Below are 24,958 nucleotides of genomic sequence, written 5' to 3'. Positions count from 1 at the left end.
TATTATTATTATCATTATTGATTGCTTATAGTTCTGTTTCAGATGCATTATCTCATTTACTATTTACCATAACTCAATGGAGTTGGTTTGGTTAGCACGCCCATTAAACTGTTAAAGACAACTGAGGCACAGGGGGATCCTGTAGCTATTCAAACTCTCATAGCCAATGAATAATGGAGCTGGGCTTTGTCCAAAGTAGACTGGCTCCAGATATATTTTAATCATTTTATTTTATTGCCTCCTTAGGTACTCACTGATTGCATAAATATATTATAGTTGCAGTCATAACAAATTTGGCTATCTGGCTTTATAGCTTGCAGAAAATAAGTATGTCTGGGTCAGAAATGGGAGGTAAGACAGGCTTCCTGACTCTATCAAGAGATAATACTTAAAAACTTAGCAACTAACAACAAATATTATACTATAGAATTTTATTAAAGTTATCTTAAATAAAGGTAACAGCACACTAACTCTTTATTTAAAATGATGGTCTGGGGTTATCTTCTGAATGTTCTACTATATTCAATAAATTACACTTTAAATGGTTTGAAAGAAAGTAATCCAATCTAGAAATATTGATCCCCAAATTATTTTTTTAAAAAGGTGAGAGAAATCTACTTGGTAGTTAGGAGGGAGAAGCTTTGATAATCATTTCTTGATGGTGCTAGATAATTGGGGTCTTACTGTTAAACAAGTAGTCATACTTTTCAGTATGTTTCAAAGATCCAGGATTTAGAAAGTATCCAGCTTAGCTAACTTTCCCTAAAACTTAAACTAATGGTTGAAGAGCCTTTTGCCTGTCAGTAGATTCTTGATCCACTGATATGTTGGATATCAAATCTCATTTGTTATGTCACCGAAGAAAGGTCTTCTCTTTGAACAAGTTGTCTAGCAATAGTCTAAACTGTCATGTTTAAGAATAGACAGATAGTAACATAATTCTACTCCCTACATATAAGTATTTTCTAGACAAACATGACAAGACCTGCAACTATAATGTTAGCAGCCTGAAACCGAAAACTACAGTAATTCTTATTGCTTTTTTTTTTTTTACATCTGTTTTCCAATTAGCAAGTAACACTCTAGAAATTAATAATCATGTTTATTGAAACTATTTCAAATCTTGTCTCTTATATTGAACATAGATTTGAGCCTTATTTCAGCTTCATACATAGGCTGGAACACAATTTAGAAATTTCAAAAGTTAACTTTGTGCAAGCCGAATAACTCACTTGCGTCAAGGTCATCTTGTGGCCCATGTTGGTGACTTGATTCTCCAGAATTTAGCAAGAAAAGCCTGTAGGAATCTTGTTTCTGAAACAATTATCAACATAGCAGTGGATGTGTTGACACCAGAATGTCAATGTATCAGCTTTTTAAAAGACAAAACTCCACAGACCATCTATCTATCTATCCATCACCTATTTTATATTACTTTTTAAAAACGATTTATTTATTTATTTTATTTATTTTTGGCTGCGTCGGGTCTTAGTTGCAGCACCGGGATCTTCATTGAGGCATGCGGGATCTTTCGTTGCGGCACGCTGGCTTCTCTCTAGTTGTCGCCTGTGGGTTTTCTCTTCTCTAGTTGTGACGTGCAGGCTCCAGGGTGCGTGGGCTCTGTAGTTTGCGGCACGTGGGCTCTCTAGTTGAGGTGCGCAAGCTCTCTAGTTGTGGCACGCAGGCTTAGTTGCCCCAAGTCAGGTGGGATCTTAGTTCCCTGACCAGGGATCAAACCTGCGTCCCCTGCATTGTAAGGTGGATTCTTTACCACTGGACCACCAGGGAAGTCCCGATTTTCTATTACTTTTCTTAAGTGATATCTTTATGCAAATAGCACTATAGTATAATTTCATTATTACCGAAATTTCCTTTGTAGTTCAGTAAAAGTAATCACTGCTAAAAATACATTTCCTCAATTTGTAATTGTTTACCTCATATTTTATATATTGTATATATTCACTGAGGTTTATGTTCCATCTATTTTTCTTACACCTGGCCAAATACCACAAGTTCTACAGAAATGATGAAACTCTGGGACTCCTTCAGCTTCCCACTTGGAAGGAGAGACAACCCTTCTCTGCAGTCCCACCCTCTGAATCCCCTGATTTCCTTCTAGCTCACTTCAATGGACACCTGCTCACAGGTGCTGAGACACAGTACAAATTTCTAAGTTCAGTTCATCAATTTCCTGTTCTGAAGGGGAAGAAGAAAGGTTTTCTGTCCTCTATCTGCTGTTCCGTTATGTCGGCAAACTTACAAGAGGGCAAATCAGACTGAGAATCCAATCAGATACTGTCTGTTCTCTGAACATGAAAAATGAACATCCAACATCCAGATCATTAAACCTGGTAGAGAGAAGCAAGTCAAGGTGATGCTCTCATCACAAGTATAGCCTGTTCTATTGTCAAAAGACCTTGCAAAACCAGGTTAATCCTCCAAGGCCATGTGAATTTGGTTAGTCGCTAACTCCTGAGAGAAAATTTAATAACGTGGATGAGGAAAAGGAGGTCATAAAAAGAGAATTGAATATAGGGTGTAGACAAGATGTCAACTCCATCCCTGGAAAATCTGTGAGGAAAAGAAAGTCAAGTATGAAAAAAATATTCTCTGGCTGTTAAGTGGTATAAAGAATAACCATAATAGGTCTGAATGCCCTCCCCAATTTCCTTCATTTCACTCTTTCTATTATTTATTAATTATAAAAAAAGGAGAAAATAATTTAGTGCTATTCAAATAGATATATACAAATGTCAGCATAGAACAATGCCGGATTTTGCATCCAGATGGCAATGACTTGATAACAAATAGGTAGTATTTGCTGAGACTTCATTCATTTGATAAACGCACCATCACTGTTACTGAACAACTTGACATGGCCAAAAAAATTTTTTTAACATCTTTATTGGAGTATAATTGCTTTACAATGTTGTGTTAGTTTCTGCTGTATGACAGAGTGAATCAGCTATACATATACATATATCTCCATATCTCCTCCCTCTTGTATCTCCCTCCCACCCTCCCTATCCTACCCCACTAGGTGGTCACAAAGCACTGAGCTGATCTCCCTGTGCTATGCGGCTGCTTCCCACTAGCTATCTATTTTACATTTGGTAGTATGTATAAGTGACATGCAAAATTTTTGCTTAATTTTCCTCCTTTCCACTTAATATTTTCTCTACTAAGAAAAGGACATACAGGCTTCCCCCATTTTAAGAATGGATGGTATTCTCAAAGACCATTTGAGAATAATTGTTTGGAATTTGGAATATATTTCTCTGTGATACTTGTATACTTTGTAATAGATGTCTGTCACATACATATCAAATTAATACTAATAGCTCATCAAAACTTACATATGATCATTAGCCTTGGTATTAAGAGCTGTATAGACTTATATCTATTAACCTTACTTTAAAATACTGATGCCCAGTCCAAAATCCTAAGGTTTTATTAAGGTCTGTTTTTAACTCAACCTAGTTAATTCTGATATGAATCCTGGGTGAGAGAGCACCTCTGGTGTATTAGAGTCTATGGTGAAATGCATTAACAGTTCTATTTTGAACATCAAGTCATATCTTTCCCAGCTCCTGGGTCAGGGGTCTCCTGCTTACCAGTTGCTGAGAGCAAGACTCCCTTAAATGAAAACCTCTGTAGTATTTCCTGAAATAAGTGCTTCAGGAATCACGGATCAGAGGACAGGATTGGAGCACAAAAGAGGCAAAAGAAAAGCTGTGGGTACCAGGGCTTTCTTTCAAGTGTGTATTTCTTAGGACACTTGGAATCCCAGAATGATCAAGCTGCAAGTGAGCTTCACAGGCCCGTCTAGTGCAAACCTTTCATTTTACAGAACGGGGCATCTGTTGCTCAGGCAGATCCTGGGCCAACTCCTGATCACTTCTTTTCCTATATTCCCAGAGGCCTGGGAGAGTGGCTTATAGTCTCATTTTCTTCTTGCCACACACTGCATTTTACTCCCTTTTCTTCCTTTGGCTCACTGTGACCATGACCACATCCCAAAGCCTCTTGTCTCTGAAGTTCGTGTAGAAGCCTTCAGAAATAAAGGGGAGCCATGAAAATCGGGGTACATAGCAAAGGTCCTGAGTCCAGAAGTAAAAGCTGACCCCCTAGTATTCATTTAAGTCTTTCCTAATCCTTCTGTTCCTAGTACAATCTTCTGACTGATCCCTTGATAAAGATCATAACTAAAACTAATTATGAGGTTTAATTAAGCTTAAAATTTCTCTTATTTCTTTCAATATTTTAACCCTCATATAAAAAATGACCTATAAGAAAAGGCAAAGCGCTCTTAGTTTGGGGGTAGAAAAGAGATTTTTATATTTAAGGAGAAAACTTGGGCTGTCTTTACCCATCCCTTCTTTAGAAATGTAGTCTATGGCAAACATTGTCCTCATGGAAATTGAATGAGAGTTCTGCTGTAATGGCTATTTACCATGGAGTGGCATGAGGCAACAAAATGAGGATGAGGGATTCTTCCCACAGGCAGAGTTGTTGGAACAGGGAAGGTAGAGTTATTTTTACCTACCTTCTTTCCCCTTAAACTTCAACTTCCTGGCCTTTGGAAGTTATGCTGTGCCAGTCTGGACCACCCTCGTCCACAATCATAAGCAAAAGGCTCAGCATGAAAAATTTGAACATGGACTTGATATCTGATAATATTAATGGGTTATTTCTAATGTTTTCTTAGATGTGATAATATTGTGGCTATGTTTAAAAAGGAATCCTTACCTTTTAGCAATATATGCTGATACATTTACAGCATATTCTTGTAATATATTTACAATATTCTTGGAATATTTTCTATGTAAAAATAATTGAAATGAAATGTAGGATTTGTCTTTCATTTATAATATTAAAAATTAATTGTACAAACAAACAAAGAGACTCAGGATGAGATTCTGAGGTATGGGAAAGGGAGAAGGAGGAAATTAAATTGCGCTGAGATGAGAGAAAACTTTCTCAGACCACTAGCCCCTGATGGCTATCCATTTATATGAAGGAAATATCTATTCTGGCATAAATAAAGTTGGGGACTGCATGCTTTTTTTGGTTGAATACATACGTGCAAGTATCTGTATTCTCTGAAGCAAAAATAATAATCACTGAATAACTTAATCAATAACTTTCTATTTTGGGCCAGTGACTCTGTTAAGTAACAAACAACAAAAGGGAAAAAATCTTTAATTCCTTTTTGCCAGTTTTTTTCATGGCAATATATATTTACTTAGGCCATTATTTCAGAAAAAGAAAAGTTCATTTCAAACTACTACATGGAATCTATTTAAAAACTGAATCAATAAAAAATGCATGTTGATCAATACATTTCAAGCTAACATCGGGAGCTTATCCTCACTCATCTTTTACAAATGCTGCTCTGATGTTTAGATTTTTAAAAAATTATCTTTTGAGCATCAATATATTTTCATTTTGAGTCCTTTTAATTAACTGGAGCACACACACCCACAGGCCACATCATAGACAATAAGGCATCAGTGCTTAGCTACAGGAGTCACATTCTTGACATAAATGTGTAATAAAATAACATATTATTCAAATATTTTATAACTTGAATGTTTGCCTTTGTTTTTCAAATATCAGAATATTGTAACAACTGTGAAGATAGAATCAGATAGTAAAAAATATTACAGACCACAAGTCAAAATGCCAGTCCCTCATGCCTTAGTCTTTGTGACTTTGGCTAAGTCACTTACCATCTCTGGACTTAGTTTGTTCATTTTTAAAAATGTGAAGGTTGGATTAGATGAGCTCCCAAGGGTGTTGATCCAGATTGTGAACCATGTTAGTATCTTAATACTTCGAGATAAAGCATCTTTAAAGTTGTCTGATTCTCTACTATCTTGTTTAAAGGAAATTGAATTTCTGGGAATAAGTGTAAATATGCTACAATGTGAAACATGCCCAAGGTTTCTAGTTCTAATTCTAGTGTTTAATTACTGAAATCAATCACTTATCAGCAACTGGTTTACCCAGTTGCAAAACAGCAGTAAAAATATTTGTTACCCCATCTTCACAGAGAATCGGGGAGGATCAATTAAATGAAATAAATTTTAGAGTCCTTGGAAGAAAAGAAAGGTACTTCCTAAATGCAAAGTATTTGCATTACTATCATTCTTATTATGCATCAGATATGAGCAATGCAATTTTCCTGTATATTCCTGTTGGCTTTATCTTCTCAAGGGAATGTATTTGAAAAATAAGTAGAACTATTTCATGGTTACAGTACTTAAAAAAAAAAAAAAAAAGACTGTGTTTCTGAAAACCACAATTTTGGAAATACAGAAAGCAAACTAATGCTATCTCAAATTCCCTGAAGAAGAGATTACACTTTCTGGAGAAAACTGACATAATGAAATACTTTATATTCATTAAGTTACTTTCAAGCTTTTTATTTCTTCAAGTTTTTACCACTACTGTCAAAAGACTAGTGACTATACCTGTATGCTTTATGGCCAAATAAATTAGAAATTGTCCCTTTTTGTTTAGAATTTTAGGAATAGGGTTTCTTATGTTTAAAGGTTTTGTTTGTTTGTTTTGTTTTGTTTTTAAAAACTCTTATAGTAATAGAGACTTTTGTAAAGTGTTATTTGAAAAACATTATTTCAATAGGAAATAACTCCCTATACAAACCTTGAACAATAAAATGGTTCACAGTTTTCCAATGAAGTCAGAAGATTCTGCTTTTAAAGTTTAGTTTAACAATGAGACTTTTTAATAAAGCAATTAAATTAATAAGAGATGACTGGTGACTTGATTATAGATTTAATAAAGACTATCCATTTTTATTTTAGTGAGTAAGCTTATTTAATTCCAAACATTTTAGAATCAGGGGAATAGGACATGTAGTGACTATTTTCACATACACAAAGTTACTGTAGCACAATGAGGTGATAGTCCCAGTAGTTTAAGCCCAAATCACATCTGTGTTAAATATGCAAATAAGTATTATTGGTCCAGTTTTCAATTCTGCTTTCTCTATATATAGTTACTTGTCTGGCTGAATTTGTATTTACTCTTCAAGACCTACAAATTACTTAATGCACCAAGTTTTATTAAATCAAGAACTGTTATTACATAAAATCCTGTGTACCAAGTTAAGTGTTTATTCAGTAGATGGCCAGCATTAGAGCTTGCATGCATCATAGACCAGGTATACATATTTTGTGCTTAAGGCCGACTGTCGAAAAGTTCTTACCTCCTTTAACTATTTCTGTAAATATTTATTTATAGATATCAATGCTCTTTGATCACATAAAAAGTGGAAGGATTTCTAGGAGTTTATATGAACATTTAAGTAAGCTTGGACTCTGACTTTATACAACTCATACTTATTTACTTAAATGTATGTTGATACTTTTACAAAGGCCTACATGTTGAATTCAGGACTTGGAAATACAAAGTCACTGAAAGAGCCAGGACCACGAGTCATGAGCTTTTGTTTGTATGCTAGGATACGCTCTTGCATTATTTTTAAGTCCAGAGTAAACATTGATTGTCTGATTGAATCTCATCTTACAGAATAAAAAACTTAGTCATAGATGAGAGTTCATGTGTGTTTACTGAAACATTTTATAGATTTCCCCAAGAACTGATAAAACTAAGTTCACTAAATTCCAGGAAATAAAAATATACCCAAGAGCAGACGAGCACAGGCAAAGCAGTGGTGACTGATCTGCACGTGGGTTAAAAGATGCTAAGACTTTGTTTGATTTTCCTTGGAGACCCTTAGAGTAGACTTCTGAAACTGATTTGGATTATAGATTTTGCTAAAGCAAATAGGGCACATTAGCCTTTTGTTTCATTGGCTTTTAATTACTGGCTTTTGTATCCCATCTGGAATGTCCCTTTGGATTCTTGGACCTTACTTTAAAACTGCACATACTATTGTTTGCTTTGTAAAATAATGCTAAGCCATTTCTGCTATTGTAGTATCAAGGTGAAGATAAAATTTTAAGTTTCAGACATTTTTGTACTGGGTCATATTTGGTTTTCAGTATTAAGGAGAGACGTTTGCTTCTTAATAATTGTGATCAGTCATAAGGAATAGAACCCAATTGTGTTATTTTGAAATGATGACAGAATTGATTCATGGATATCTGGCAACAACAAAAAAGAAACAATTATGGTGAATAATAAAGGACATCTGAGTCTTACTCTTTGGTTTTGTGGAAGCTGGTGATATTGGAAGAGATGGAAAAATGAAAACTAATGGTTATTATCTATTTCTGAAAGGAAGTGAATATAATACTGGATAGATATGTAGTTTTAGATAAAGAGAGGTTAAGATTATTCCAGTATTATCTTTCTGTTTCTAGACTTTGCATGTATGTCTTGATCTCATCATCATTACACCTGCAGCTTTACATTTTCATTGCTTTTAGAGCCTCCTTTGGTGTATAAGCAGAAATGAAAAGAGGAGGTGAAAATGTAGGCAACTTTGTTTCTTTCTAGCAGTTCTTGAAAGTTCCATATTTCACTATTTAAAGAGTACCCTGTGCAAATTAGTGACTCTGTGGATTCTAATCACCAAAGCCCCAGGTGAATCTTATGGTCAGGTATGTTTGAGAAATGATATATTATCTCTCTACTTCACCCAACACACTTATTCTCTTGTCATATAGTTATTTGCATGTTGTTAACCTATTTTGAGGGTTTATAAGCTCCTTGAAGTTATACAGACGGAGTATGTCAGTATCTGCACTTTTCTGGAAAGAGAATCCATAGCTTTCACCCTATACTAAAAAAAAAAAAAAAAAAAAAAATGAATACAGTTGACCCTTGAACAACATGGGTTTGAACTGTGCAGATCCACTCATCTGCAGATTTTTTTTCAGTAGTAAATACTACATGATCCAGTTGGTTAAATGGGCAGATATGGAACTATGGATACAGAAAAATTGTGGATATGGAGGACCCACTATAAATTATACATGAATTTTTGACTGTAGGAGGGTCGGCGCCCCAACCCTTGCATTGTTCAAGGGTCAACTGTAAATAATAGTATTCTTTTAAAAAATCTGTATGTCAAACTAAGTTAGGAACATTAGAAAATACACTTCATACTCCTTGCTAGATTTTAAGGAACCAAACATCAGGAATTGAATGCCTTACTGATATATATTTCCCTTAGCACTTGGGAACTGTCCCTCTCATAAACACTTTTGCACAGATGGATTTTAGAGTTGCATAAATCTGGGCCTAATTCCTTGGACCTGGTACCCCACAGTAGTAAGTAAGCTAGGAACTTGTGTTCTACGGTTACCTCCTTCAGGCAAGAGAAGTTTTCTAGAACAAGAGCCATTTACTTAACCAATTTATTTTGTCTCCTTCCCCACTCAAAATTATCAACTCTAAAGAATGTAGAACATAACGGATAGATTCAAATTATTTTCAAATAATTCCTGAGTAAAAAGAAAGAATGAAAACGTCCCTCCAAGTTACGAGCTAGAGGGGTGAGATACCTCCAGAAGCTAAATCATCTATAGTTTGGCTTTTTTTTACAAAGGTCTCTTCGGGTGGTGATTTCCATGTTAAAAAACAAAGCTATTTATTCAAAAATGAAAAGTGCACAGAGTCTCTGTGATGAAGTGACTCCCTAAAGAGTAATCTCAATGAGGAAAAAAACAGACATGAAGTTCTAAGCAACAACATTTCCTTGGTTGGAAAAGAGAAACTGCTCTGGTAGCGTTCTTACATTCTTTGGCTTCCCCAAGAATCACAACCTGAGGCAAATGGGAACAGAATGGAGGATCAAGAGCACAGTTACCCAAAGTTCTCTTTAAAAGGTATCTCACCAACCACTCCATAAAAATCACCCAACTAGGAAGTATTTTAAAAATTCACCTAGAAATAATAGCAAAGTAATTAGCAAAGTTTTGCGTTCTGCATCTGTCTTTTTTTTATCAATGTTGCTTTTTTTTTTTTTTTTTTTTTAAAGCTGTGTTAGCCATTACAGAGCTGTCGTTCATTCCTATGGGTCTAGGACAACAGGGGCAGGAGTCAAGGCCAAGTTATGAGTCCCCAATACTTTTGCCATGAACGCATCACACTCCAGACTCATTGGACAGCTACTGATTTCCTTGGATCATTTTAACCCAACCCAAAATTCTTCTATGGCTCTGGAACCTCCTGAGGCTTTCAGAGGGGTTAGAACTATGGTTCTCAACCCTTAACTGTGCATCAGAATCACCCAAGGAGCTGTAAAAGTGTATAGATATGTGATACTGCTTCCAGAGATTGCTGATCGACTTGATCTGTGGTGGGACGCAGATTAAGTGGTTTCTAAAAGATGCTCAGGGAAGTTCTGATGTGCAACAAATAGCTGAAGATGCCTTGTTTAGACATTTCCAGACTAATTTTACAGAACGTAAATATAAGGATTTGGGGGGGAGGTGCGTCTTCAAGAGCTATAAGTAATAACACCATACTTTAAATATATAAAATGGTGTCAGAGTAGTCTGAAAGAGTTTACCCTCTTCAATCTAAGATTTCTAAATCCAGCAAGCACATAAGATATTATTCAAAAACAATCTCATTAAGAATTTTACTGCCGGAAATTCTTGAACACCTGCATACTATTATGGGGGGGGGGTCTGATCCCAGCAGGTGTCCTTTTTAAACACCTGTTGGAGTGAACTCTGCCACTGTCCCTTTAAATGGGATGGAGTTTTGATTTTCCAAAAGCTGGGAGCCAGTTGGAATGCTAGAAATGCACATTTGTTGCTTATGTTGCATTGTAGTAAACCATCTCCTGAAGTGCTATGTTGATCTCTTGATTGTGTAGTTAATGAGAGAAATCTATAGATACCATTCAGAATGACTAGCAGTCTTGTTTATAGCGGTTAACTCGAGGGAGTTGATTTCCCATAATCAGCTAATACCGAGAAACACTGTTTACCATCTTGTGAGTCTTTCAAGAATTGATGTGTTAAAAACCAGAATTGTCACTGTAAATTGGAGAGCATTGAAAGCTCACCTAGAAAACTGTTTTACATTTTTCCCAAGTGGAGAGTCTGAATTTGTGTTTGATTATAATGAAATAGCTAAAATGTTACACAGCTTAAGGCCCAACATGCCTGTGAATGATTCTATCCAAAAGCTGACATAAACAAACTGTGTTAGTATCACTATTTCAAGCATGTTCATCATGTCTATCTATAGCATACTACTGAATCAGGTACCGCCTGGCTGAAGGTCATGGGTTCCACATAGCTCTTCAAATACTTTATTTCTGAGACAGCTGAATTACTCCCTGACCTGACTTTAGTGAGTGGGAGGATCGTCTCGTCATCTTTATGCCTTACTGCCCTTTCTAAAAATAGTAGGGGCTTTAACAAGGAGATATTTTAAGCAGCTCATATTCACTTGTCTCATCAGGGGAAGCTTATTTTGGCCACTTGCATGTGTCCAGTTTGCATGTGCGTAGAGTTAAACTTTTGGAGGCTAGTCTGTGCTCCTCCACACCACTCATCTAAGCAACTGGCAAGCATAAAGACACTGGAATTACTAGCTGAGAGTCAGTGGGTAAACACAAATGAAGGGAAGACACTTTTTAGGAATGTGAATATGCTTCCGAAATCATCCATTTCAGACATTTTCACATCAGTCCTCAGCTTTGCGGATCTGTTTTCATAAAACCTGGCCGTGATTTCACTCCAGAGACCTCAATGATCTTGCCGCTTTTAATAAACATTAATAGGAGCCACTGCCAGCCTGTGGATAAGGGAAACTAATGAGAAACTGCCATCCAAAATCTGAACAGCAAAAGCAAAACCAAGCAAAACCAAGAAATCCAAAACAAAACCAAAAAAGAACGACTCAAACAATCTGTGCTCACAAGAAGACGCATAGAAAAACACCGAGATGTAACTTTGATTTGATAACTGGATTTATCAGTCACATGACTGACATGCAGTGGGTACTTTGTATTTTTCTACTCTGAAATACAAGTGCAAATCTATGTTATTCTGCACAACAACTGGGACCAAAAAATTATGAGTGTGAGAAAACGCAGACTCTAAAAGCAAGATGGAATTTAAGCAGGTAAACCCTGTTTCACAGTCATGTCATTCCGGTACAGTTGTACGTGGTACTCGTGTTTCCACCTCTAAGAAATTTCCATTTTTTCGCATCAAAAACTCCAGATATGAAGCTGAAGCTGCTTTCTTCGCCAACCTGAAGCTGTCTGATTTCAACATCATTGACACCCTTGGAGTTGGAGGTTTCGGACGAGTAGAGCTGGTAGGTGATTGCTCTTTAAATGCTTTTGAGAGTCCTGTCTTCCTTTTTAATTTTTTCTCCTAGATTAAGATTTCTCTTTTCTTCTCTCTCTAATCATTAATTACTATTGTTCCTAAATTGGTACCAAATACTCTTCATTTCAGCACAACAGAGTTTGCAACAAAGTGAACTATGTTATGTAATCAGTAAATGAAAAATAAAATAAACACCAACTTACTTTTTAGAAAACCTCTGCATATTAAATGAAAGGTAAACACATTTACTTAATGAGGAGTCATAAAGCACTTATTACCCGCTGATTTTCTGTGATCTTTATTTACTTCCTTAGGTCTGAGCAGTGCTCACTAACTTAATTATGCACTCTATCTATAATCACAATAACTAAAATGTAAATTTAAATATATATAAAGGGAGATGAGGTATATTTACATGTATTCTATATCTATGTATATAACATATAATTCTCACCACTGCTTTAAAAATTAAGTGAATGGTGTTGTAGTTATTCTGTGATTCTGTAGTTACAAGCACCTATTTAGATTATAGTACATATATATACACACATATATATAACTGTATTAGATAATATGGTATGAATATTTTATATAATTTATTTCACACACATGTTTATTTGTGTGTATACACACACAGCTAAGTGAAGATGAAGAAGACATTTTGGCACAAGTTCATACATTAAACACATGGCATCAATATGGTGTAAACCAAATGAAAGCATGTTCTATTGTGCCTTTGTTTAAAATATAAATTTAAAAACTGACATATTGCAACAAAAATTAGAAAAAAATGTATTCTTGTGCCTGAGTTGCTGCATTCCAGACTGTGTGGATAAAAACCGTATTTGAGAATGTAGATTAATGTCCACCTCTCCTGAATATGGAGGAGTCCCTGATATCAGACACCAGTACAGTACGTTAGGAACTCGCTGAGACTGTGTACAGTTCAGTAAATAGTTACTGTTGCCATCAGGCAGTAGGAGAAATCCCCTTCCATAAAAGTAGATTGACCTAGCACTATTTTTGTATTTGTCCATTTGTGCTGTAGTTGGGATTTTTGACTTTGATGGGCAGAATGATGTTATTTACTTAAATATTAGACAAGAAGGGTTTAGAGCCGTAAAGTGTTTCACTGAGTTTGTGTTATGCTTCCCTTAACACTGGCTGGAGATACTATAGTAATACTACTGCTGACTTGATTCCTGACTTCATTGTGTGCCTCTGGGGATCTAAGTATTGAATGTTTTCAATTACAGGAGTAAGAATCAAGTAAGGGCTTAGAAAAACCTCTTGCTTTTCTGAATCCTGCCAACTAATGCAGTCTTAGATTTATTTTTCAAGAACATTGATTTTGTGATGAAATATAACTTCACATAGTTAATGAAGATTTAATGACAGTGTTATACATGAACAGCTTTGCACTGGGAGTGTTGGGACACAGAAACAGCACAGAGTGTAGAGCTCCTAGCCATGAAGGATTTATTGTCTGCTATGTTTATTTACATAGTTGTATGTGTCTAAACCCCTCTCTCTATGAAGCAGTGTAAAGGACAGAATTCCCTAGAGATTAATTTTATGGCTGTTACAGTTTCTTAAAATTATTTTTTTAAGGACTGTGGACAATAAAATTGCTGTTTTAGTTGACCGAAAAAATCAACATTATAACTTTGTGGTCTCCTAGAGAGGTCTGATAACTTCAAATTGGGAACCTTTAAGTTACCAGTGAGATATTTTATGAAATATAGGAATTTACTTAGGATTTTTGAAATACTGGAAATCACTTAAAGGCACTGAAACCACTTCAAGATGCATAACCAAATGCCAAGCTGATAGTGGAAAACTTCTAGAAAATTCCCTCAGAAATGTGAGGAGGCACAAACAACCACAAAATTAAGGAAGGTTCAAAGTGGGCATATTAAAGGTAATGCAGTTTAAAAAGACAAAATATGTATGTGTTTGTAGGCATGTGTGTGTTTGAGTACATACATATTTATATATAATTTTCATCCCAGGAGTGATAATCAAAGGCAGTTCAGCAATTTTCTTCTCATGGACGTGATATTTTACACGTCTACACAAATGTTTTTAGACTAATGGAAATCATAGCCTCAAGGATTAACCTAGGTTGGAGCTGTAGCCTGGTTTGAAAAACTTTAGATGTATTCCTGAATGATAAACCCATAATGGATTATAAAGTGTAACTAGTACATCATGGGTAGAGGTGCATGTCTTTAACCTCTGAAGTGACATCATCTTGAGTGATCTTGCACTTCCCAAACACACTAGGGGATTATCCTAATACCCAAATTGTCTTCACTGTTCGATGTGGACTACCCATTTAAGTGATCACTATTATTACCCCAGAATCCATTGCCCCCAGTTCTTGCCACTTACTAACTGCCCAATAAGATTAATCACTGGGTATGAAAAATATTCTTTTCTGTGATGGTTCATTTCTACATGTATTCAGTGATGCCAGAATTGGGAGTTTGGCTTCAACACTTTGACTGTAATTACACATACTGTTGTCATAGCAGACAGCGAATCTCCGTGAGGACAGTGGTGACCGCCCAGGAGGTAGCAGTGTCCTGTTAGAGTAGGACTCACACCCTTCAGAGGTAGGAGGAGGGTCTAGGCAGAGCCCAGTTCTGTTGTGATTACAAAAGTTTTCCTTTCACTCCCCTCTACAAATGGTGCATGCGAGATAATTTTATCAGTACTATAGAGTGCTATCTTTACGCAATATAACCTTCACATGAACTCATTTATGTATGTTTTACATATACACGGTACTGAACATGTTAATACCAAGTATGTAATACTTATACGTTGAACCTACCAATTCTTTGTTCAGTAGTAATGTTGATCAGGTAAATGACATTATAAGAATTACCACAGTTACACTTTAATTTTATAATTCTATTTTTAAAAATTTTCCCAGGTGTTGATTATAAGATGATAAACTACCGAATTGGGTATGAAGAATTAAGAAATTTGAATTTGTGAACCCCATTTCCTGTTAGAACTAAGTTAGGAGTGTAGTTTTATTATCATTTGATATACAGATCATGTTCATGTTATTTGCTTAATGTAATACCATTCAAACACTTCTTAGCATTTCTTAATTTTTATCATTTATGTCAATTTAGATGAATTTAGATGCAGGGGTATTTTTCAGGCAGAAGAATTGCTAAAATAATTTATTGCCAACTTTTAGAGATGAGAACATAATTTTGGAACATAATAGAAACTTAAATATTTGTTCAATGATGAGACCAGAAGCTTGAAGTGAAGGTCTCATAGGAATGGGAGTTCTGTTCTTAAGTTATTCAGTCTATTTCATAAATACTTTTAGCATAAGTGATTTCAACTAGTTTAATATCAGACATGTCTTGTTCACACCCATTACCTTTGGGAAGTCATTTATACTGCTTTCCTTTCTGTGATCTGGTATATACTGTATTTTCTGCACGTATTTTTATTTTGAAGGACCGCTTTCTAACTTATTCAGTGCTACCTATTTACAGAATATTTTCCAGTAGACCACACTCCGTTTATAATAGCACCTTCAGCTAAAGAACTCAGCTTTTTTTAAATATATGATTTACTCATTAAAGCTATGAACAATGCTGTAAGACATCTAGGTAATCCTCTTAATTTACAAGATGTGACTGTAAAATAAGGAGATGGATTTTATAAATCACAAGTGAAAGTTAGTCCCATTGCTTTATGGTCACATTCTGAATTTACTCTCCTTTGCTCTTGTCAGAGAGGTGCTTGCTTTTCAGAGTAGATTGGTACAAGTCAAACTTTTTAATCTAGCAATGCTATGGAGTGGTTGCTTTAAATAATAAATATGTAATCTATTTATTCAGCAATTCAATGCCTCATATACCAGAGCACCATACCTGGATAAAATATAGGAAGAATGATATGGAAAACATAATCTCTGTCTTCTTGGATTATATTCTTTCTACACAATTTATTATGTATTTATGTAGTGAGCTCTCTGCTGGGATATACACAGTTTAACAGAAAATAGCCACTGCCTCTAGGGACTCACAGTCTACTAGGAGGGACAATCATGCAAACTAATAAGTAAACCCATAATCAGAGTATGAGCAGCACGTGCTCAGTGCATGGCGGAGCAAGACTTCTTAGGGGAGGGGTAGCATTTCTAAGACAGAGGGATCGACATTAAGGCGTTGCCATAAATAACCTCAAGCCTTATGGTCTGCTCTCGTAAAATGAAACTACTGCAGGATAGTTTGTTAATAAACTGATATTAATAATGTTTATTAATAAATTGGTATTACTTTCTTACTAAAATAATCGAGCTTTTCATTTGAACCCAGCTTTACAATCTTCAAATGGCTCTCATATCCAGTATATAATTTTGCCTTTAGAGCTATCGTAGGAGGCATAAGCCACATTTCACAGGAAAGAAGTCATGAATAATGTGTATAAGTGACCCAAGATCACACGGTCACTGAAAGAGCTGTTGTCATTGCCCAGAACTACTGATTTTTAAACTAGACTTTTTCTTTTTTTTTTTTTTTATCATTCTGACTACTAAAAATATTTAGATTCTTATCACCACCAATAACAGCCACCATTATCAAATCAGACAAGTGTCACTTCATTATCATAGGTACACCTTTGTTTTTTTAAAAAAAGTCTTCTAGCATTCAAGAACCTGTCTTAGACATAAATATGGAATAGATGCCATGATTATTTGCGATTCAGCTCTTCTTCTATCGAACCTTCAGAGACTCTTTTTTCTGTTTTCTCTTTTGCGGCTCCTAGTTGAGTGTTAAAATATCTGTGGAGGAAAAAATAAAGATCAGACGGTATCACGTGGTAGCTAAAAGCGAGAGCTCTGGAATCAGACTGTCTGGATTGAGATCTTACCAGCTGTGTGTGATTAGTCATTTACTTAAACCTCCTGAGCCTCAGTTTCCTCATCTCTAAAAGGAGGATAATAATAGGCTGTGTGCCTCACGCATTGCAAAGATTAAATGAGTTAAAGTCCCAAAATAGTGCCTCACGTATCATAGGTCAGTAAGTGCTGGCAGTGTTGTTATTATTATTAAAATATTCTAATGATAACTATCTATCCATCATTTTCAGCTCTACCCATAGAAAAGGAAGGGAATGAAATATTTTACTCTTTTTTCTCCCATTGTTAGGCCAAGTGCTGAGAATACAAGCATTTCTCCAATGCATGAGCGAGTCTAAGGTGTTCAAATGACCTTCAGTGATAGCTTCTATTAAATTCCCCCAAACTACTAAAGCTCCTTACTTTCTGATCTGTCATGAGTAGAGATGGGAAACAATTTTCAGTCCTCCTCACACTAAACCTTTGTGTACCTGAAGTAGTCTGCTCTTATTTATCCATTTCTCTTCTAAATTGTAAAGCCCCACCTCTTTACCTCTCAACAGGAAATCGTTTTTGGTGCAAACTGCTAAATCATATCCAGTTTCTCCACAATCTTCTTACACCATGGCACCCTGATTGGGCATAATAAGGGTGTGGCTCTTGCCAAATGGAGGACAAAGGTCATTTCTCCTGTGCCACAATCCCATGATCGGATTGCCCAGGAGGGGGCAATGTGGTAGCAAGTTGTAAGAATTCTGCCACACTCACAATCACATTTGTGTAGCAGGGTCTGTGTGCTGTACATATGGGCATCCATACCACTCTCATGGCATTTTTGCCAGCTGCTTGGTCACTGTGTGTCACATGCAAGTGACGTGGAAGGCTATGCAAACCACCTAAAAAAAAAAAAGGGACTAAGTAAGAGATGATTAAGCAAGAAATATAGGTAGGTGATAAACCTATTGCTCAGTCACAGAGTTTTGTTTCGTCATTATGAAAGGGGAAAGCCAAAGGGAAACCCCAGGTGAGACGAAAACACTTCAAGAGCTTCTTACTGCCAAGCCACATGACAGTGAAATAGAATAGCTGTGGGATCGCTGGACAGCACTGCCATTTGTGCCCACTGTGATTTATGCTGCAGAGGATGCCTGGGAAACCCTGCCATCCTAAGGCCTTGTGTCCTCTGTAACCAAGGTGAATAAGGACTCTGTGCTGGTTGAAAACTCAAAATTGCCTCATTTTAACATAGCCTTTTCTCTAGAAATACCCTACTTGGATTATTATTAAATATGTCATCCTCATTTATATTTATTCTTCAAAAGAATGAAAACTGACACAAATTAGTAATTGTGATAGTGTTGATTTCTGAGAAAATAAGTTTTTCAGATAGCTAATAAAAATCCAATTTGATAAATGCTAATTGAACATAATAGGTGCAGTCACAATACAGGCATCCCTCAGAGAGACTGCGGGTTCAATTCCAGACCACTGCGATAAAGCAAGTATCACAATAAAGCAAGTCACAGCAATTTTTTGGTTTCCCAATGCATATGACAGTTATGTATACACTATACTATAGTCTATAGAGCATGCAAGAGCATTATGTCTAAAAAAACAACGTACATACCTTAATCAAAAAATACTTTATTGCTATAAAATGCTATCATCTGAGTCTTCAGTGAGTAGTAACATCAAAGATCACTGATCACAGATTATTATAGCAAATATAATAATAATGAAAAAGTTTTTGAAATACTGTGAGAATTACTAAAATGTGACACAGAGACACGATGTGAGCAAATGCTGTTGGAAAAATGATATCGACAGACTTCCTCGATTCAGGGTTGCCACAAACCTTCAATTTGTTAAAAATGCAGTATCTGCAAAGTGTGATATAAAAAAAACGAAGCACAATAAAATGAAGTATGCCTGTATACTGCAACTTCTAAAACATCTAACCACAAGATAGTTTCTAAGCAGAAATCACAGGTAATAAAATTTATCTCTGCTTTGACATATACAAATAAGGTAAAATATGCATGAATTCATCTTGTTACTATAAATTTTATTCTCTTTAGTACATTGATAGCTGTAATACAATTTAGACTAAATGAATGACAACAAATAGAGTCACACTCTTACACATCTTTTGAAATTATGAGAATTTTATACACTAGCCATCTATTGAAATGAACATTTTTCTTTAAAAGTGTTTGAAATTAGTGTTCTATAGTAAAGTAAAATGTTAGCATTTCCTCCTCTAAACCTTCATGTTTTTCTAGAAAGATCAATCCACAGTTGGCCCTCAATATTCACAGGTTCCCCTTCCATGAATTCATCCAACCTCAGATTGAAAATATTCGATAAGGTCTCAAAAAACAAAACTTGAATTTGACACACACCAGAAACAATTTACATAGCATTTACATTGTATTTACAACTATTTATATATTACCTACGCTGTATTTATACCTATTTACATAGCATTTTCATTGTATTAGGTATTATAAGCAATCTAAGGATGATTTAAAGTATACAGGAGGGTGTATTTAGGTTATATGCAAATATTATGCCATTTTATATGAGGGACTTGAGCATCTAAGGATTTTGGTATCCACAGGGAAGACTGGAGTCAATCCCTCAAGGATACTAAGGGACAACTGTAAATCTAGAAGGCACTGGACATGTCTTTCCATGGCTTAAGATAAGTTTTGGATGAACTGTTTTATCACCACTTAACAGTTTGGTCACTCACCTTTTTGTTTTCTGTGACATAAATTTGATTTTTTTTTTAATCCAGTGAATTTATGGTCACGTCACATTCAGTAAAAGTTCATCTATTAAAAAAATTCCTAAATATTTTTTGTGGGATATAGCAATATCATGTGTGATTCGTGCCCTCAAAGAACATCTTGCCTTCTCCTAAGTAAGAAGATAAGATCAATACATATGAAAAATAGCAAATGAAATCCTTTAGTATTGCATTAAATTCTAAATCATGAAGAAGGGTTCTCAGCATTTCAAAAAGAGAGCATTTGGAGCTGATGATCTAGCGAGGCCCTGAGAAGACACAGAACTTGAGCCAGGGCTTAGAGAATAGGTTGGGATTTAAACGAACAGATGTGAAAAGGCCATTTGGGGGAAAGGCCATTCCAGGAAAAGGTTACGACACAGAAGGCCACGTGTTTTCACAGGACACCAAAGCAAGTGGCCTGACTAGAGGTTGTGTGAGGGAACAGTGAGAAATACTAGATAACCAACTGATAGGGTATAAACTGTATTATATTCTTAAAGGATATTTATTTTACTTTTTTTTATAAAGGAATTCCTTTATTTTTATTTATTTATTTATTTATTTATTTATTTATTTACTTTTGGCTGTGTTGGGTCTTCGTTTCTGTGCTAGGGCTTTCTCTAGTTGCGGCAAGCGGGGGCCACTCTTCATCGCGGTGCGCGGGCCTCTCACTGTCGCGGCCTCTCTTGTTGCGGAGCACAGGCTCCGGACGCGCAGGCTCAGTAGTTGTGGCTCACGGGCCCAGCTGCTCCGCGGCATGTGGGATCTTCCCAGACCAGGGCTCGAACCCGTGTCCCCTGAAATGGCAGGCAGACTCTCAACCACTGCGCCACCAGGGAAGCCCCTGTATTGTATTCTTAAAGGAGATTAGACTTTAAGGCATTGGGCATTTTGGGGCATTAGGTCAAGTGAAGAACGCAAATAAACACAGACTCAGCTCTCAACTTCCACCCACCCATGAAATAAAAGAATACACTATAAGGTGACTAGATGGGCTATTTTTAGGTGGCAGTGCTCCCAAAAATAAAGGTCATAATTTCTCTTCTGAATAAGGTAGTTTACTTTGTGCCAAGATGTATTCCTCGCCCCTGAAAATTTTATGTAAACACTTTCAAAGAGAGATCCCTTCCCTGAAAGAGAAAAACAGTCTCCTTGTGTATGTTAGTAATGTTGAAAATAGCCATGTCCTCTTAAATAAAATGAAATGATTTATCTTGCTTTCTAGAAATAAATATAAAAGAGATGATTCTGAATGTTTCACTGTAGCTCATCAGCTGTATACATTTAATTTATTGCCAATTCATATTCTGTCCTTCATATTAACACCCCCCATTGCGCTGACATATACCATATATTAGGCTAAACACTGGGCTAAGAAATCAGGAGATTTTGTGGGCCAGATGGCTTGGTACTTAGCCCCAGCTTCAGTTAACTGCCTTGCAAATTCACAGTAAGAGTGGGGAGATCATCAATACCCCAAAAGTAACAAGCTAAACCAATGGGAACCACTGTCTGGTCACGGCTACAATCTCAGATTCCACTTTCATGAACAAAGCAGTTTCAGTGTTTAATGCGACTGTTTTTCATAAATAAGTTAGCATAAGCAAAAAACCAGTAAACACATGTTGAACTGGCTTAACTACATGTGAAGTACGAAATCTTGTGAAAATTTTGAAGTAGAAAAACAGCAGAGAAGTTATACTTTTTTTAATATCAGAAAGGGTGAAGTTTGAATATAGCATATATTAGGACATTAAGATCTGATTATAAGCCATTTGATTAAAAGTCTTCCAGTAACAGTTTAAAAAAATTATAAAGTTATTTATGTCTAACATCTCAAAAGTGTGATTAGAATGCAAAACCTCTCATAAATTAATCTGATCACATCTCAGAGAGTTGAATTTTGCCATATATTATTCTCTCTATATCATTTAAACTCATTTTAAATCTTCACTGCGTCAATAAATGAAAGAAGTTGAAGTGTCAACTTACGATACTCAACTCCATCTATGTGAAGTTTTAAGTTATAAGTGTGTTTTTACGTATTAGAATAAGTTGAATTATGTGAAATATTCAACAGTTTAAAACTATTTCATGTAGTATTTCTTTATATGAGGGAGATTATGCATAGACAGTAAATCTTAAGGGAAAGAAACTATTTGATTATGAAGGAAAACAATTTAAAGTGCATCATAGGTAATAAAATCAATTTTAATATCCCTACAAAATGAAATAAGGTTTATTTAATACAAGTACTGTAGGGAAGAGAAATGGTGTGTTTAAATTTCAACATTTCAGGAAACAATCTTGAATCAATGTAGGTAGCCCTTTGAGTCAAAATGTATCAGTGCTAATTCCCTATTAAGGGAAATCACAAGTGCTCTTTCCTTTGCAAATGAGTTCTATAAAATAGTCCAAACTCTTGTTCATGTTGTAATTAAAAACAGAAAAGTATGAAGTTCTTTTTCTTATCTTCCTCTGAACTAAAATTTAAACGTCTTTTTAAAAAATTAAAATGAAAACTATTTCCTCTATGAAAATTGCTTCACATGTTTTTAACTCAATTTGAATTTAAAAATACAGATATTTCCTTATGTTTCTTATCACTAGCTGTAAAACTGAATTTTAGGTCTAAAGGCAAGTTACAGAGAAAATGGCGTTACAGACATTTTGATAAGAAGTTGAGGTGACCCTGGGAAGGAAAACAAGGATGAAAAGCAGAGAGACTGTCTCTTGATTATCACTTGTGCAAATGGCAAGTGGGATCAAATGAAAAAGAATAGATGATAAAATAAATTTTAAAAAGCTACTTTTTCTAGGTTCTTTGTTCTGAAATTGATATACCTCACCATTAATATAGATAACTTAGTGGTTATCTATGAAATAAATTTTACACATAAAGTCTTAACTATAAAATCGTACAACAGCCTCCGTGCTCATGGCTGAATAGTTTCCCAACTCTGACATCCGTATTCAACTCATGGTCCATCCTTTGCATTCTCTGTGTCATTTGGACGTGCATCATGCAGACGGTGACAAGTTCCCTATGTTCCTCCCTGTGTATCCTGTGGAACAAACCAGATGCCGTGGTTCTTTTTTAAGTTTTAGACATTGACTAAGGAAAAGAAATCTGTGATATTATTGTGTAATGAAGAGAGACAGGTAAATAATAAAACTGTGGATAACTAGTGAGAAAAGAGGTTTTAACAACAGATTGAAAACAAAAGTTTTTAATTAAGATTATGGTTAATGTTTCCTGAACTTTATAGTACTATTACACAGAGAAAAGTAATTCTCACATAAGAATTCCTTTTTTTGGTTAGGAAATGTTGAGGAGTACAGTCCAATACTACTTTGTAGAATAGAAGCTTTCTGTGCCCTTTAAAAATTTCACTTTCTCTCAGTAATGTAGTAAGTTGGCTCCTCCTGAATACTTGGACACATTAGTATGTCATGTCCAAAAAAGTTATTTGCATCAGAGCAATAACACTGCTTTTTCTTTCTCTCTGAAAGAAAAACTTCCTTAAATTCAGACATTAATTTTTCCTATTCCTTCTGTTTCATTCGGGTGGTTGGAACAACTAATTTAAAACCAGATTTAATTATGAATTGTAACAGTAAAATACTATTTATAAGTATCCATTTTAATTAGCATTCCCACATATCTTGGAAGTCATGGTAATAATGATAATTCTTACATAGCACTTTTTTAATTTTCAAAGCACTTTCACATACACTATCTGATTTGGTCTTACAATATCTGTGACTATAAAATAATGTGGTTTTATTCTCATAAGTGAGGAAAATGAGGCTCCAGATATTATGAACTTGGGTATGATTGTAGTTTGTACATTATTAAAATAATAAAAGACGTTACCCAGCAAATATGTATTATTTTGACTAGAAAAGTTTTAAGAATTTTGTGATAGTTATGTACATTTTGCTTAAAATGACCCATGATCCCACCTTTTTTTTTTGGACATGAGGACTTCTTTGAATTTAGGACTTTTAATAAATAGCAAATAGAGAAGTCATAAAGAAGAATAAAATTTTTTATAAAAATGTTAATAGTTTACAGAAACTAGAGTAAAAATGAAATATACTTTTGATTAATTGGGGAACTTTTATTGAAGGGGTAAAGATAAGCATAGAAAGAAAAACATAGCTGACATTTAGTTCCTTAAAATGTAAATTAAAAATATACCTATCTCACAATCAATAAAGAACTAAAAAATATAGATACACATATTTTCTGGCTTTTTCTTATTTTAAAATTCCTTAAAAGCTTTGTTGAGGTATAATCTACTTACCACAGAATTGTACAATCACCACCACAATCCAGTTTTAGAACATTTCCGTCACTTTAATAGAATCCTTGTGGCCCATTTGCAAATACTCTCCATTCCTACCCTCAGCGCCAGCAACTACTAATTTACTCTCTCTCTAAAGATTAGCCTTTTTCACTGCATGTTTTCTTACACTAAAACTTTGTTTTACACTAAATATTTTTATTTTCTACATGTATAATTGTAAATTTAGTTCAATGTGGATCTGAATATAAAGGTGTTTAATACACAGCGACTTCATGCCTTTTTTCTTTTTGAAGTTTATGGTGATTTTATGGCTCCTTTATACCCTACTTCAGCTTTGTTACTGTACCCAACTGCTACAGAACAGAGCTGTTTAAGTTGTTTCCTGAACACGGAGTTTGAGGCCAGTATCTGATAGGCTGTGAAGCATTGTCTGGCAATAGGGGAGTATTGCAAAATGATGGAGACAGAACAACCTAGTGTTTATGCATGTCTAGAGGGTCTAATAGTTGGCTTGCTGGTTTACTTGGTTGTTAAAGTTTTATTATGGGTCTTTTGCCTCTTTTGGTGAATCTGGTTGAGAACTGCAACCAGAGTAGAGAAAAGCATACTCCCACAGTTTGGCACAGTTTATCTTATAGAATAGGACCTATACATTTTTCTCAGTCTAGGGTTTTCTTTC

At 35.3% G+C, this 24,958-nt stretch overlaps 1 protein-coding gene across 2 annotated transcripts in view; it reads left to right on the top strand.

The window, feature by feature from the left end:
- The window catches only part of PRKG1 (protein kinase cGMP-dependent 1), a 1,243,975-nt gene that overhangs the window by 1,187,421 nt on the left and 31,596 nt on the right, over positions 1-24,958 (top strand). For both annotated transcript variants that reach the window (XM_068548120.1, XM_068548119.1), the window contains exon 10: positions 12,183-12,279. In XM_068548120.1, coding sequence (XP_068404221.1) covers positions 12,183-12,279 — 97 coding nt within the window. The remainder of the gene's footprint in view (positions 1-12,182; positions 12,280-24,958) is intronic.

Source organism: Eschrichtius robustus, chromosome 7 (genome assembly GCF_028021215.1).
Source record: "Eschrichtius robustus isolate mEscRob2 chromosome 7, mEscRob2.pri, whole genome shotgun sequence".
NCBI lineage: Eukaryota > Metazoa > Chordata > Mammalia > Artiodactyla > Eschrichtiidae > Eschrichtius > Eschrichtius robustus.
The sequence above is the reverse complement of the archived record's forward strand: the minus strand, read 5'-3'. Positions and strand labels throughout refer to the sequence as shown.